A 17,681-nucleotide genomic window follows, 5' to 3' on the forward strand; every position below is an offset into this window, starting at 1 on the left:
AATACGTTATTCTTTCTCGTTTTCGACTCGGTTTGTTATCGTATTTCGATGTGTCTAATATGTTCAGATATTATGTCGGCATAACCATAATAAAATCTTTAGAGATAGACGTGTAATCTTACTCTTTGGAAGTTTCACTTAACACTCATAAATAAAGTAGTTTGAAGTATTTACTTCTATAAAAAGTAATAAAAGCAAAGTTAAGAATTCTAACGTGCTCGCTTAATCTTTAAAACTAATTTTATTTTGACATTCATCAAAATGAAAATGATAAATAAAAAAAAAAAAATCGTTTTTTTTTATACTACGCACCATAAATACGACTAGGTCGTTTTATTGATAGTGTTAGTATTTTAATGTGTTGTAGAAAGATTTTAGCCGATGATTAATTTTTATTTATTCGATTAATAAAAAAATAATTGAACGGGATTTTTTTTTTTAAATATTTAATTTAAAACTGCGAAAATATTATTGACAATCGTACTCTCGTCAAAATTCGGTTCACGAATAATTAATTTCGTTACTTAACGAAATAAAATAATCGAAAACGTCTCGTCGGGCGAAGTTTGTAACAGCATTTACTTGTTTTATCTTCGATTCATCATCATTAGAAATGCTATGAAATTCAATTAAAAACATATCGGGAATGAAGAGTCACATTCATCAGCTCGTTGTCTGTGATATCCGTCGTCTGTAGACACCAGTACGCGTGTATTACGAATCGACTTTAGACAACCACTATTGACAGAAGTTGATAATTTTTGGACAACTGATAGAACTAATCCGGATCGTAGGATATTGAGTGTGAACGTTCGATCATCTCGTGTGAAATAAAGATACTAGTAGAGCTAGTATTGAGGTCGCTATTGGGTTTTTTTGGATTATTTTGTAATAATATGCTAATGTGACCGTCGACCGTGTAATTTTTGGGCGTTGTTTCACTTATTTTTTTTTTTAATTTAATTTAATAAAGTGAAAAAATTACTGCATTAAACATGTTATAAAACATTAGCATATAAAATTAAATAATTTGCCGTTGAGAGAGGTCTCGGGTTAGTTAAAGTTATATTTTCATATCTATACTAATATATAAAGCGGAAGAGTTTGTTTGTTTGTTTGTTTAAACGCGCTAATCTCAGGAACTACTGGTCCGATTTGAAAAATTCTTTTTTTGTTGAATAGTCCATTTATAGAGGAAGGCTTTAGGCTATATAACATTACGCTGCGACCAATAGGAGCGCAGCGACAGTGAGAAATGTTGCAAAAACGGGGAAAATTATTCACATTTATGGACTTTCGATGCGTGCGCAGCATAAACGTTTTAAGTTACTCAAAAAATGTGTATGAAAGATATATTCCTCTTTTAATAATAATAAAAAAGTCCGTGACACTTATGTCTATTTGTTAAGAGTGTGCTAGCAGGCGGGGCGCGGCGGCGGCTGAGGGGGAGGCGGGTCAGCCCCGCCGCCGCGCTCGCCACTCTCACCCGCGGGTGTAGTTCTGCGAAGTAGCAATGCACATAACGACTTAAAAAAATTAACATTCTTAATAGTTAAATTATTTATCAAAATTAGGTTTTGTTATCAGCTTATTTGCTCATTATTTTTTATCGTTTAAAATCGGTTACATTTAAATCATAATCTGCTGTAGTTTTAACTTACGATATAAGATAAAATTTCAATGAACATTCCTTCGTACTTTGCAAGTAAACAATTCAAACGTTTCACGGTATAAATAAGGTATAAAAATTACATTACACACGTAAAAAAGTTCAAAATGGCGAGCGATACTTTCACCGATGCAGATTAATCATCACTGAGAAAATAAATTATGCAAATAAGCAAATAGGTGAATATCGTTTAAAATGACTACACAAATAAATTAGTAGTTCAATATTTCAAGTAATTTCTATTACATTCAAGCATATTCAACACGGTTGTACTATAATCACCTTATGAAATAATAACACCAAAGGAGAAACAATCTAAACTTCTTATTGTTCGGTTTGTTTATCTTATTACGTTTAAGTTAATATTGTTTGTTTTCAACCGACTTCAAAAAGGAGGAGGTTATCAATTCGTCTGTATTTTTTTTTTATATGTCTGTTACCTCATAACTTTTCACTGGATTTTGATAATTTTTTTTTGTTTGAAAGGTAGTGCTTCCCGTGGGGCCCCATTTTAATTTTATCCTGTTACGATGATGGTATCCCTATGAAAACGATATAAGTCTTAAATGTGCATTATGTATGTGCGCGATAAATAGGTGAATAACTCAAAATTGTGCCAACCAATTTTAATGATTCTTTTTTTATTATAAAGGATATATTTCAAGGGTACTATGGTGAAAGTTTGGTAAGGTTCTGAGCATAGGATCCATGACAAAGTAACGGTACGGAAGGGAACGGAACAATTCTAAGGAGCACGTTAGCGATACTCGGCCGAATCTTTTAGAAACAAAAATTTTGACAAAAAAAAACCGACTTCAAAAGAGAAAAAAAATAATATGCTCTAAAAAGTAAAAAATAATTGCTTATTATTCTACAACTTAATAATCAAGTAACTTATTCTACTTACCAATATGTAGGTACGTTCTGTGTTTCCACACAAGGAGATAAGTATGTACCTACCCACTTTAAATCTAACTTAACACAAACCTATGAATAACAAACAATGATCACAATATTTTTTAGATTTATACTATGTAAAATGAAATTAAAAATATTTAGACTATTTAAAAGTCAGCAAAGTTATTACGATAATATATTATAGTTAAAATTATTGTTATTTTTGGAGGCGGTGTCAGCCAAGGTAGGTTTGTAAATATATGATATACTCCAAATTTGTAAATCTGGTCTATCGATAAATACACTTCTTCTTGATGTTTTTTTAAACCCTATACGTACATAGTGGTCCTATATAATGACAGAAAATTGGAATCAAAATTGAGTGTTTAAGCAAACATGTCTACCGTCAGGTATTACAATTCATGAACTTTTCTCCTAATCCAAGACAAAGAAAAGTCATTCAGATTTACTATTACATTTCCTGTTGAACGTTTAGTTTGTTTTGGCAGAGTATGAATTTTGTTTGTGATTTATTTATTTACAATTGACTTTTTCTTTTGTCTTACATCCAGATGTCGATACACCTGCATCGAATTGTTAACAAAAAAAATATTCGCAATCGTACACTATTGTGCAATATTTCTTTTATGTTTAAGATAAGGGTTGTCATAATTGACCGTATAACAATAAGCAATAAAAACACAGATGTTGGTAATTTATTTAGACAAACTTTACCGGTAATTTTAAGAGGAACTAGAGCAGACATTGTAAGGTCTTGCCTTAAAAGTTCACCGTTATGGAAATTTGTCCATACCTTAAAACTATCTACGAATATGAGAGCACATTTGGGGGGAGGAAGTACAAATTTTCCTTCAAAGTTACTTTTAATAGGAGATGGAAAAGTACCCCTTTCTGAAAATAAAATTGAAATTGATCGCGATTTAGGAGAAAAAGTGACTAGCATAGAGGATTTAATATCAAAAGTTTACCCTAATATCGTCGAAATAGAAAATAAAGATTACCAATGGATGTGTCAAAGGGCAATATTGGCGGCGAGAAATAGTAGCGTTGACGAAATTAACGACCTAATTTTAACCAAACTTCCAGGCGATATAACTACCTACACATCTATTGATAATGTAATGGATCAAGAAGATGCTGTCCATTACCCGCAAGAGTTTCTCAATTCTTTAAACCCGAGCGGCCTTCCACCACATTCCCTGAAGTTAAAAATAGGTGCTGCGATAATTTTACTCAGAAATCTTAAACCACCAAATTTATGTAACGGGACCCGCCTTCAAGTAAAATTCCTTCGCAATAACGTGATCGTTGCAACAGTTTTGACTGGTCCGGCAGTTGGTCAAACAGTGCTTATACCTCGCATCCCAATGATTCCAAATGATTTACCTTTTAATTTTAAAAGAATTCAATTTCCCATTAAGTTATCTTTTGCCGTAACCATTAATAAATCACAGGGCCAAACATTTAAACACGTAGGAATCGATTTACGTCAAGACTGCTTTTCACACGGCCAACTATATGTCGCGTTGTCAAGATCGGGTTGCGGGCAAAATCAGTATGTTCTTCTACCACAAGAAAATAAAACTAAAAATATAATCTACGCTAAAGTACTGTAAAACATATTATTAAATCTTATTGACGATTATAATAACAAAAACCAACGTGAGCAATCAAACGATAATCATGATAGTGTTTCCGACAACTACGCGAACGAAGTCGCGGGCACAGCTAGTATTCGATAAAGTTCGCGTTTAGAATATAGTGTGATTCATATGTTCCGACAAAATTATAATCGAGCTGTAGACGATTTTCCAAACAATTGACTGATATGTTATAAAAAAATGTATGCGTGCAATATAAGAACTCCACGTTACATAGTTCATTGAGCAGACTTATTACGTGTGTAATTGTACCTATTACTGGATTGATTTGCAAAACAGTTAACAACATACCCGTTTCTTTCAATTACTTTTTTAATAGTGACTGACTGACACAAATCTAAAAAAGATTTCTGAATTCCCGTTTAATTGAGATTGTTTCATTGATAATAATATTATTTATGCGTAACAATAATACTGTACTAGGTATTGTTGTATATTTTTCATATGATTTTAAAATACCGTAAATAAAATATTTCTTTGTTCTATTTACCTTGGACCTTGGTCACGAATTAAGTATATCCGTAAATTATTTACTTTTTATGCTCATTTACTCTACGCATCTAATCTCTGGAACGAGAGAGCGGATCGAAAACGTTATCGTTTCCAATCTTACTAAATTTATAACGCGTTTATAATGTTTGAATGGATCGATGTTTGTTACTCATTCACGTCAGAACGGCTGAACGGATCCGAATGAAATTTGGCACAAAGATATAGTCTATGTGCTATGCATACAAAAAATACCATAAGTATATATTATTTTGAATGAGCTATACTTGAAACACTACAACCAAATTATGAGCAACATGTAATACGCATATATATATTTTTTTAATCAGATTTTTTTTTAAAGTATATACGTCGAGGCCTAATGGTTAAATGTTAAATATTCATGCTTTAACCACTTATCAATTTGTAATGTAAAAACGTGTTATTTATCTAAGGATGTAAATAAAAACGGTAAAAAGTGAAGAGACGCGTTTTTGTTAGCCTTCGTATATTTTTAAGAGTCTATCGAATCTTGGAGATCTTATCGATCTAATAAAGACGAAGATACGCAAATTGAGATGACATAAAAAAAGGACACATTCGTAATTTCATTTTTAGTCAAGGTTTACGCGTTTCGTATAAATAAAATATTTGCAAAGATGATAATAATACTCATGGATAATATATTTATTTGGGTTTTTAAGAATAAATTACTTGTACAAAATATAATCATATTGAAAAAGTAATTTGATCCGCTCGTAATTGGACCTTCAAGATAATATTATAGGAGAACATTTTTTTGTTTCTTATCCTGGACAAGCTGCGTGTTTGCAAATATAATGATAACAAATTGCAAAGTCCTTGAGAAAAATATCTGTGTCATACAAACAGGCTGCCGCTCATTATCATTTCACTAATTTTCTTTATTATTATGCGTATAATTTCAAAATATTAATTTTGTATAACCTTTTGAATTTGAACTTAAATAAATTAATGTCTCAATTAATATTATATATATTGAACAAACGATAGTTTAGCGAAGAAAACCTAAAATATTTCTCAAAAATAATATTTACATATAATAATTTAATTTTACATTCTTATCTTTCATAAAATGTTCCAACTAAAAAGTGTTAAATTATATCGTCATCTAAATACACTGACACTTCACTTTAGATTTTTTTATTATCAGTGTGTTTAAAATAATCAAGATTTCTGTAGTTGCCAGTAAACGCTTGTGTTTATTTACGAAATAACATCTTTCGAGTCTCCCAAATTGGACGGTGGTGGGCGATAGATATTAATCTACACACGTGTTGCGATAAAGAATGTCTTTTGCACAATAGACCTACGATGTTGCTGCTTTTAAATCATTTGTATTCATACCGATGTATGAATTTGCTTAAGTGATGTTCTTGGCTAGCGTACACATTTTATTTCATCGCTTCGTTTTAAGGTGTCCTGCTTTTCGTGTGACCGGAGTGATCTTGACGCTCGCTGTATTATATTTTATTATAAATGAATTTATTGTGCAGATAATTTATCAAGACAGAAAAAAAATACATTTATGATAAAATATTGCAGTATTCATAGATTATAACATGTATTTTTTTTTCAATTAAAATCCGTATTTTATACGTGATGAAATTGTAAATTTAAATCACGCGCAGACCAGGTAAAAACGGCGTCATCAATTCATTTTAATTTAACTATGCAGCGTCTAAAATTATATCCCTAAGAATAAATCAGTTCTCACTTCCTCTACTAAGATGAGCGAGTTTCGTGTGAGTGAAGTAGCACTTCCATATGTTTTAATCTATGTTTCTCGACTTGATATATATCCCTACATAATACGACACACAAAATTTACATTCTGAGATTCGTTTAACAGATACATACATGGAAATAACCATTCTAAATACGTTAAATATTATATTATCGGTTCGTACGAATGAAAGTCCCTCGTGAACGTCTGTCCATCTGTCTGTACGAGCTAATCCAGATAACTACGGGATGAAATTTCCAAGTAGTTCTCATAATTTCACAGAACAGTTTAAGTGAGAGCTACTTTTGCATTATTACAGTTGGATTTTAGCAGTGTTATAGACACAAAAGTTTTTATCAACAATTCTGATTCCTCATAGATCTATCGAAAGAATGAAGAATTAATGCTTCAAAGATCATGCGCAAGGCGGTATACATATAAAAATCGCTTAGGATACTTCCTTAAATATTTAAAGTTGGATCTCCTAAAATGTAACATATTCTAAAAGGACCGGTATTGATAACGAAGGTTGATGACTTGATGACGTTTAATTCGTAACCATAATGCATGATGACTGTAATCTTTTATAAGAAATGATTTTCGCAGACGTTTTCTGAGAAATTTGTCTCCTGTGAAGACATTGCAGATCATTAGTTACATGATAAAATTAAGTAATCATATTACATTATATAACTATAGCTAGGTTGTCTTGTTTAAGAAATCATTACGATTTAAATGTAAAACCTAGTAAATTGCTAAAGGTAAGACTCTCGTCTTAAGGGCAAGGGCTTTGAAGCTTTAATTAGATACACGTGTGGCAGTTTTCATCAAACATGTGAAGGTTAATAATTTCATGAGGTTTCTTCTCTGTCAAAAATGTGATTGAAGCACAACAAGGCAGTGGTATTTCTACGAATGATGTCTGTAGGAGTTGTATACATATGTATATCTGTGTACTTATATAATAAACGCGTTAATATCTCTATGACAATATTTAATATGAATCGACTTAATTGCTGCTTCTTTGAGAGTCGACTTAGTGTCATTCTTTTTCTAGTAGGAAGAATGAGGCGTTTCGGGCGATTGGCATGCGACACCGTGACGACTCTGGGGCTTAACCTCAAACGCTCAGTGTTAATTAATGGCTGCACCGCCATCTATCGGTGACGCCCTATCAATCTTGAAGCGTCGGCGCGGCACTCATTTGTCGAGAGTATTTTAAGATATACGCCTATACGAAATACACAATTACACGTTTCAAAAGAAAAAAAAAAATAGTGTTATGTGTTGTAAATTACTATTAATATTTTCTAAAATATTTACACGTCTCATAATAATAAATCGCATTTTTAATACACATCTTTCTACAGGATGTAAAGTTTAATGGTGCTATTGTGATAGTTATTACTTGTTAACAAGTAAAAGCTATGCCTAGACGATAATGAGGTGCCTTAGATCAAAGCGCACGAACATGTTTATATGAAGATATTTTTATTATACACTGCGGGAGAGTTATATGTATTAATGTTGGACATAAAAATTGATTCTGCGTTTGAAATTTTTCTAATTAGTTGTAATTAGTACCACAAAATATAAGTGTCTTTGGTTGAATTAAGTCGTTGATTTTGAGTCTTATTACGTCGATTTAAGAAGTAAATTGTTTCGATGTCGTTGATGAGTTTAATACGGTTTCCTGCTTTATATTCTCAAAGAGTATGTCGGCTGAAAGGCGATTGGACATTGCGTGGACATACTCACTTGCCTTTTTGCTTCATGGTTAAATGGTTGAGAAAAATGATGGTGTCTTAACAATGCACTTGTTCCTTATACTGAATTGTCATAGTTGATTATAGAAGTAAACAAACACGAACAATCGAGCCTTTGTTAAATTCTCGCGTGCAATAATGTTTTACAAAATTGATAAATAAATGTTTTTGATTATTAAATAAAAATGATTACATGGAATTGGTATACTTAATGGAATTTTATTTAAGTTTTAATTTATATATATATATATTTATATATAACAAGTAAATGTTAGATATTAAACGCCATTCGTATCGTTAATGATGTATTCCTTTAAAGTTGTGTTCGTTATTAAATTGAAAAAAAAAACTGAGTAGGTAAGTTTGTGTTTATCACCTGTCGGTCAAAAAATTCCGTCAGCCTATTTGTGCAAATGTCAATTCAAGTGGAATAAGAAGCAGTTTATTCACAAGTCGTATTTGAAATTTATATGCGTTTCATATTTACCTACCCCGCGCGCATATTTTAGAACCAAATAGGTTAAATTCTCGATATATAACTGAATTACTGGATTACTGTAGCTGTATATTTACTGGTCAATATCAGGTGCTTATGTTGAAAATAATCGAACGTTTTTCGTCGTTCTGTATTTGAAATGTTTTTTTTTTCTTAATTTTGTTCAGACGATTTATAATATACTTATCTTTATTTAAAAATAAAGTTGTTGTCTCTGGTATAGAGTTAACCCCCGAAACGAACTCCTGGCTACGGCCATGCTTTGTCTTAATTGTATTAATAACTATTCATTGTAATACAATTTCTTGTATTCATTAACATTCATATTCCAGCATAGTTCTTGAAACAATACAATTATTATATTATTATTTTAAAAAATATATCCGGAACCCGCGCTATTTTTATTGTACGTTGGCGATACTGTATCAAGATCCACCATACGCGTGCGTAGTACGTTTCGTGGAAAACGCTTGATATGATATTGATATTGCATAGGAAATCATACGACATATACAAAAGAATTTTGTTATTTTTGTATTATATATTTGACTTTTGGTCCGAGTTCGAATACTTATCCAATCATATATTGTTAAAAATAATGTATTTATTAAGTAATCAAAAAAATGTTGCTTTCGAAAGCCCTTATATAGAGAAAGGTATATAACATTTAATATTTCATATGATAAGATTATATAAAAATACAGCACAGCCCACGAACGCGATTAAACCGCACGTTGCAGCCTCAAATACCATTATTTATACGAATAATCAGCTTATTGAAAATATATATTATGATATCAATTTATTGTTCTTTACAAAAATATTGGTTTTTACTTAAAACGTCATAAAATTTTGCTTATACTATCTATTATAGACATTTGTGTCAATTACAGTGCTTTCCTATTTAAATCGTCATAAACGACTCTTTACAGTCTGTAGTATGATATAATTTATTACCTTTTAACTTTTGATATATAATATTGTTTAAGAATGAAACAAGAACAACAAAGTGTGCCATTACTTTGGTATCGAGAAACGAATATTAGGTATCACGATTAGCTTTGGTGAATAGGCGTGATATGTTCGTTTGCCGTGACACATTATTAACAAATAAAGCCTGCCGCTCGCTATTGTTGGAGGCTGTGTGTCGAATGATCGCGTTTTATGCGTGAAACTCGCCGAAAGCCCCGCGCTATCGCACGCCGTTAAATGTTTTAAATTTAAAGCCTTCGTTCGGTTTCGGATACCGTATTTATAATTCAATTCTCGTTAGCCTAACACAACCAATATGGATCAGGTGATGTTTAAATTTTATAGCTCGTTTATGTGCACTGTGCTTCTAATGAAACAGATTCGTCTAGTAAATTAATTTGAGAATGCAATCTTAATAATTATTAACATAAATAAACAAAGCAGTTATATTAAACGTACCTTTCGAATAAAGGATTAGGCACAAATGAACATTTGCGTGAAAATTTAATCGCAGTAGTGTGACTGTATGTCGTTAAAAAGTAGGTATTCGAAATGTAAGGGGTTATTTCAACATTTGTCCTTAATTACTTAGTTTTTTGAAATTCAAAAGCAACTCGACAGTTTTTTTCCGTTTAATACATTTTCCAGGAAATAATGGCAATAATTTCAATTTTTATGTCTTAATTACAAAAATCCTTTGCCCTAATTATTGCGTAGGTAAAATTATACTCGTTTATGCTGATTACAAGTTCGATAAATATTTAAATAAATTACAAAATAATATTTGACTCATTTAAAATTTTTGAGAATTAACCAATTACGTAATACAAATTAAGTACATTCGATATACAAATGTTTCTTTTTTAATTATGTTATATTGTATGTCTTTCAAAAGTACCATAGTTGTGGCAGAATATATTATTTTAAATACAAATACAACATTAGTTTACATATAAATTGACAAAAATATTCACTATTTCTTGTAATTTATAATGTGTGTACGGTAATAACTTTTATAAAAAATAGTCTTAAGATTGTAATCAGGCGACACCTAGTGCTTAGCGAGGGCTAGGTGCTGTGGGCAGTGTGGCCGAGATAGGATCGTTCGTGACCGTAGACCACGACGGTTCCTTCTTTTCGATAGCTTCATTTTAACCTGCGGCTTCAGAAACTTTGTAGGGCTTAATGTAACTTGAATATATTTTTTTGATATATAAATGTATATATATATATATGCTTACGTAATTGTCATATTTTCAAACAAAAAATAGTCGAATATAGTTATAATTTAAAAATGGTTGATTTTTGAAAACATACAATATATTCATTCATATAGATAATTTAATGTATTCGGAAACTCTGTTTTTTTTTTTGATTAATTGCTTGATATAATGTTGTTTTTAAAATAAAACTAAGTCATATATAAGCTGACTCGATAAGCGTTTTAGTTCGAACTGTATTATGTTTCAAGAAAAAATAATATAACATGTTTATATATCTAAAATCAATATAGAATAATTAATAACTAGATAATGCTAATATTTATTTTGATGTATTTATTAATTAGTTACAAATAAATTATATATAAAGACGTCACGGAAGTTAAAGCAAACGTTATACTGTTTCGACACTTATCCAATTAATTGCTTGTTAATTAATACGTTTTATAGAATTGTGTAAAAAGTTATATTGTCATAGGATTTTAGCGCTTCTAATTGTTAAACGAAAGAAAAGATATCTTATCTACGATAAAACTGTAAAATATGATTTTTTTGTTCATTTATTATTAAGGTATATTTATGATTCCTATATAAGTATATTTATGACTTCGATTCGTTTTTTTCAGTACGTAAGAACCAAACCAAGTATTTGAAATGATAATAACTAAAAAAGGATCACTAGGGTATTTTGAATATCGGAGGTTTTATAGGTACGATAAAAAATAATAAATCCTAATTGCCTGGACACTGCTGTGTTTAAAAAGAAATCAACTATGGGACATTGCTACGTCTTCATTTTATTTGAGATTTAGTAAATAATTCAGAGTCGTTTGATCGAGATAGGACTGAAGTCGTGGAATCGAGACCACACGGGGATGTCTCACTCGGGAGTCGAACTCACTATCTAGGATCTCGACCCCTTACCGGTTTTAATTATCTAACTAGAATTTGTTAAAGTTTGTCTCTAAATAATAGATTATATACTTATCTAATTTTACTGTTGTCAGTCTGAAACTGATAAATTAATACATTTTGGGCATACTACAAAACACTAGTCGTTCAATAATATTTCTTTATATATTATAATAAATCTATTTACATCACAGCGATTCAATTTAAACTGTCATTGAAGAATTTGTGTCACGTCAATATTCACAACAAGCTTGTGTAGTGATATTCTCTAAGAATTCCCTTCCGGTGATAAGCTATTCAATGCGTAAATCCTTTAAATGTTGGAATTATTATATTCAATATCACATAACACTATCTGACGTGTCACGATTTTGTTTCCAGTGATTCTTGACTTCCTAGTCTCGAGATAATAGTCACATTAGAACACCTGGCTATTTGCCTAATATAAATTCAATAGGTTGGTCTGTTTGAGGTTTGTGATTACAAATTTTATAGAGGAAATTGCTTTTTTAATCCATACTGTAAAACCGGAAACACAAAACTTTATTAACCAAAATAATTGATTAATTCCACGAAGATACACTTATTAGTAACAATAATTATTTTTGATTTAATTTATGCATATACGTCTCAACTGTTCCATATTTTATTTGAGTATAAAATATGAAATATATAATATATATAAAACAAAAAGTATTTATATATTAGATGGTATAACATTAAATTTAATAGATTTTAATTAAAAGTAAAATTGATAACAATTTTTACAATAAATTGACTTAGGTCTTCGTAATAAAATGCCGACGAAAATAGTCGAGTAATGTTTTGTAGTAAATTGAAAATTCTTATTTTTACTAGAAAGCTCTTTAAGCTTTTTTTAAATAAAGTCACTGTAAGACTTTGCTCTGGTAAACAATCTTTGAAATGTAGTAATGAATAAACACCGACAGTATTTTTGTCTTATTCAATTTTCTTTGTAGCTTTTAATTGATAATGATTTGATGTATAATTTTAATTATATAATGTTCTATTTAATTTTAAACATATTAAATGCTATTGACTGACTGATTATTGAGATTTGGAGAAGATCTCTGTTTTATAAGGATGATGTAGAGACACACTAAGAAATGATTTGAATTTTCTACATTATCCATTCGCACTGTTTACGATGTCATTATATTATACCGAGACTTATTCATAATATTATCATACATACATGTGTATATTTTGAAATAAAACATACGTTTCTCACGTAATAATGCACAAATAATTTTTATCAAGTATCCGCGGACTTATTGTGAATTTTCTATCTTTTTTTTAATCGAAATAATATTATAAGAACTCGACCTAATAATATAAAATTGTTATAATTTTTGATTTGGTGGCTGGATTATGAGGCTGCAGGTCCCAAAGTCTAAATGCTCAATCCCCAGATCAGTCAAATTACCTTGTTTAACTGTCCTTTTGTGTGTGTGTTTTATGGTATAGGTAGGCAGACGGGCAAATGGGTCACGGCCCACGGCCAAGAAATATTAATAGTGGGAACTAAGATGTTATGTACCTTGTACCTGTTATACTGGCTCACTCACCTTTCCAACATTACACACTGAGTACTGTTGTTTGGCGGTAGGATATCTGATGAGCGGGTAGTACCTATGCAGTAGGGTTAGCACAATGCTCCACCAAGTGAATAGGAGTAGAATAGCATTTAGAGACTGAAATAACAAAAAGTTGTGTTTATGCACATACCCGCGTACTAAAACATCTCCTGTGAAATGCATATACAACCTCAATGACAAAGTTTCCTCTTATCCATAGGTTATACGGATCGAAACGGTGTGCGAGATGCAACACTCCAATCTCAGCGTCTGAACTGGTGATGCGGGCCCGGGACCTCGTGTTCCATGTGCACTGTTTCTCGTGCGCTCTATGTAGTACAAGACTCACAAAGGGCGACACGTTCGGTATAAGAGATTCAGCTGTTTATTGCAGGTGAGTTGGATTATAATTAGTTCGTTTGTACTATTTTTATTCAGTTAAATGAGTATAAAATAAAATTGCATTGTAAATTAAATATTGTATTTATATATAAACTAGTCGATAATAAAATGTGTCTGTGTCTATCGTTAAGTTAATAATTATGTGTATTTATTTTAAAAATGACCTATTTTAGGCTACATTACGAAACGATGCCGGATTACGGTCCTCACATGGCAGTTCCGGGGCCTCCACAAATGTGTCCCGGACCTTACGCGGGACCTCCGCCAGGTTCGCATTATCCTCCGTACCCATCGCCCGAATTTGCACGGGTCGAACCCGATGTTCCTAAAGGCCCTTTCTTCAACGGGTCAACAGCGCCACCGCCTCGACAAAAAGGACGTCCAAGAAAAAAGAAACCCAAAGACCAAGAACTCATGACTGCTAACCTTGGTGAGTTTCAACGTATAGAAATTTCATTTGCTCAAGCGAATACTTCACATATATCTCTTTAACACTTGAAATGATAAAAAAAAAACATTCGTTGAATTGTTAAAGTTTCCATATTTTTACCGTTAACTTTTTTTTACATTCTGTTCTACTCAATACTCTGCTGCTGATATGGAACTCGTAGTATAGGTTTTTGTAAAATGATGTACGAGAATATACAAATTCAGCGTTCCGTTTTGCCGACAAAACGGTTACAATTTTATTAACACATTAAAGTCAAAACTGCACTTACCTTAAGAGATTGGGTATCGGAGGCAACTTCCCGTGTATGAGTTTTATAAAAAGAGGACATTTCGCCTTTTTCGAGATATCGAAACCAGTCTGTTTATCTGACCGACAGCACTCGTTCAATCGACTCTGCGTGCCATGTGACTTTCGTCTTACTTCGAAAACAAATCGAACGTATTTTATTTATCGAAGAAGAAGTATTTAAATGAATAAATAAAAAACCACCAGTATTTGTATAATCGTATTACTAAACACTTAAACAATTTAACTAAATATTTTAACTAGTACGGAAGTTGATCGTATATATTTACTTGTCACAATCAACGCATATTTTAAATAAGTATTTGCGTTTGGAATACTATTAAGCGTTTTTTTTTTAAATGAAGAGTATTTTTTCGAGCCCGAGTGCAATGTGCCTCACAGACAATGGGTTAACCACGATGGGCTAGTTTTAATAGCACGAACAGGTCCCTGCTTCGTAGCCCGAAGCGCTCGCGTGCCCGATGTAATCCGAAGTTCATCATACTCGCCACATTTCAATGAACCGAACATCTTGGTTAAGTGAATCTATTGCAGCTTAATAGGACTGTTTACATTTAATTACAAACATTATTGCTATGATAATTATAACGCCAGTATCGTATTCATCGGGGTTTTTTTTTTATTAAGACTAAATGAAATAAATTCGCACTTCATCTGTTACTGTAAGTTAATATGCTCGTTAGAGTTAACAGTCATAAGATTAGCTAATGTTAAAATGATATTAGTTAATTCATTATATAAGGAGATATATTTATTTTTTCGAGGTTTATATAACTTCGCCTGCTACTATGTTTGTGTGTATTATTTACATGATTCGTAACTATCATTATTAATATTTAAATTCAAGTTATTTTTGCTGTATAGAATTTACGATATCTGTTTATTTTTTTAATCAATTTATACAATACATACAGCTGAATTAACTAAAGATTATGTTCAGTATATATTTTACAAATATAATCGGCTTACTTTTTTTAAATTATTGTTTGTCGATATTTGAAATCCATGAATATTTATAAGCGTTATCATTTAAATAAAAAAAGAATTATATTACGGAATTGATAAAAATATTGTTTTTAACTGGTGGTTAGATAAATTTCTAATATATTTAATGTACGTTTATATATAAGGAGATATAGATATACATATATATATTTATTTATATACGTTTACTTGTTTGATTTATTTAAAAATGATCTAATCTATTGTTCTTATTCGTGGAAAATATTTGATTTATATAAGATATATTATCTGCTGTTTACCAAACCATTACAATTTAATTAGATGTTTGATTTTTTTTGCATGCTCTTGCTTAAACTTTGTACCCTCGTTAATATCGTTTAATCATTATTTATTTTCCTATAATCTCTAAGCTTCGAATCTCTAATGCGATAGCACGAACATAGTATCAAGACAATGGCGGCTCGTAATACAATTGAAAATTATATTTATTTAAATACAGATATTTTAAGTTGGCTCGATATCAAGTTTCATAGATATACTGTTCTTAATAATCGTCGAGGGTGCGTCACCCCAAGCGAAACGAGACTGAAACATGAGGTATAATAAACTAATTCCTGTTTCATATATCTTGCCCATAAATATTGAACCGGATAGGGGCGGTATTTTTTTATATACACGTATTAAGACATAAGGAATGCCGTTCGGGATTTAGATGTGTTCGTGTGTGCGTTTTAAGTCAAATTGCAAATTAAATCTGATATTATAATATTGAGGATATACGTGACAATTGTAATACTGAGGTTTTATCTTCCAATTATTATTTCTACCTTCGATAACAGTCATGTTCATTGGACTATGTTCCGAATTCAGTCTTCCCCTTTGAATCAACCAATAATTGATCAGTTGTCGGAACATTTGCAATTTCAGGAAAGCATATACGTTTATTTGCACATATATATATATTTTTCTATATTTATTTCAATTATTTTTAAATTAAATTAGTAAGTAAAAGTTGATAAACAAAGGTGAATAAGATTCTGAATAGTTTTTTCTTTGCTTATTTGTTTAAAAAACAATAGTTGCCATTTTGTGAACATATTTCATGGGCCTTCTTTTTTGATTGAATTGAAACAATAATTATTATTTGTAACTTACTTTAAGGAGATCCGTAAGTAATATGTTTTTTTTTTATGAAAAGTATTAATCACGCATATAAATGCCTACATAGATGACTGATACCTTCCATTACTTGTTACGTTAAAAAACTAAAACGTCGTACGTGATGTTTTAATGAAGAAAACATTAAAAGTACAGATAACTCAAATTGACCCAAAAAATAAACATTTTTATTACATTGAATGTCCAAAACAGTACAAATAATTGAGATTACTCGATTGCGCTGAGGTACCTGCTCCTACACTACACGACATAATTTACATTCATAAAAACCAAGTACGTATACAAAGTATTTGCATATTTCATCACCGGAATCGGAACATGTTTCTAACGTGCGTTAATCAATACTCTAACTTGCGGCTCAAAACGAATACGAATATATAGTATCTATGTGTATATAATTCATGTTACAGAACATTCAAATGAAATTATGACGATCTTGAAGTTTTAAATTATATTTATGGTTCTAACAAGATTTGATACGATTCATCCGATATTTTAAGAATAAATAAAATTGTATGTTGCAAATATAATATGTGAGTAATTATTTAATAATTAATTAACAATGCGGGACATCAATTGATAATTTTTTTTATAAGATATTAACGGATTTTTAAAAATTATAATTTCTCAAAGTAATCGTATATCATTGACTTTATCTATAAAGATAGTTATTGTGTCTCCGCGTCAAATCTATATATGACATTGTTAATATGATCAGTCTTTGACTAAACCGCTAAACAGCTTATAAGTAAATATATATCTACTATTCATTATACAAATAAATTGTTTGAACGGAAAAATAGAGTATTGTTACTATACTTTTGCATAATAAACTTTGATAAATTTTGTCCACTTATATTCGTAACTTAAATATATTATATTACTTTTTTTTAATCGTATGAAATAATATGAAA

General features: G+C 30.7%; 2 protein-coding genes across 3 annotated transcripts in view; one reads left to right on the forward strand and one right to left on the reverse strand.

Annotated features, from left to right (window-relative positions):
- The window catches only part of LOC113404244 (protein phosphatase 1 regulatory subunit 12A), a 538,461-nt gene that overhangs the window by 100,098 nt on the left and 420,682 nt on the right, over nucleotides 1-17,681 (reverse strand). The window lies entirely within an intron of this gene.
- LOC113404183 (protein apterous-like) overlaps nucleotides 1-17,681 on the forward strand; it is a 55,922-nt gene that overhangs the window by 23,202 nt on the left and 15,039 nt on the right. For both annotated transcript variants that reach the window (XM_026645004.2, XM_026645005.2), the window contains exons 3-4: nucleotides 13,687-13,860; nucleotides 14,042-14,298. In XM_026645004.2, the coding sequence (XP_026500789.1) occupies nucleotides 13,687-13,860; nucleotides 14,042-14,298 (431 nt within the window). The remainder of the gene's footprint in view (nucleotides 1-13,686; nucleotides 13,861-14,041; nucleotides 14,299-17,681) is intronic.

This window comes from Vanessa tameamea, chromosome Z, assembly GCF_037043105.1.
Source record: "Vanessa tameamea isolate UH-Manoa-2023 chromosome Z, ilVanTame1 primary haplotype, whole genome shotgun sequence".
In the NCBI taxonomy this organism is placed as follows: Eukaryota; Metazoa; Arthropoda; class Insecta; order Lepidoptera; family Nymphalidae; genus Vanessa; species Vanessa tameamea.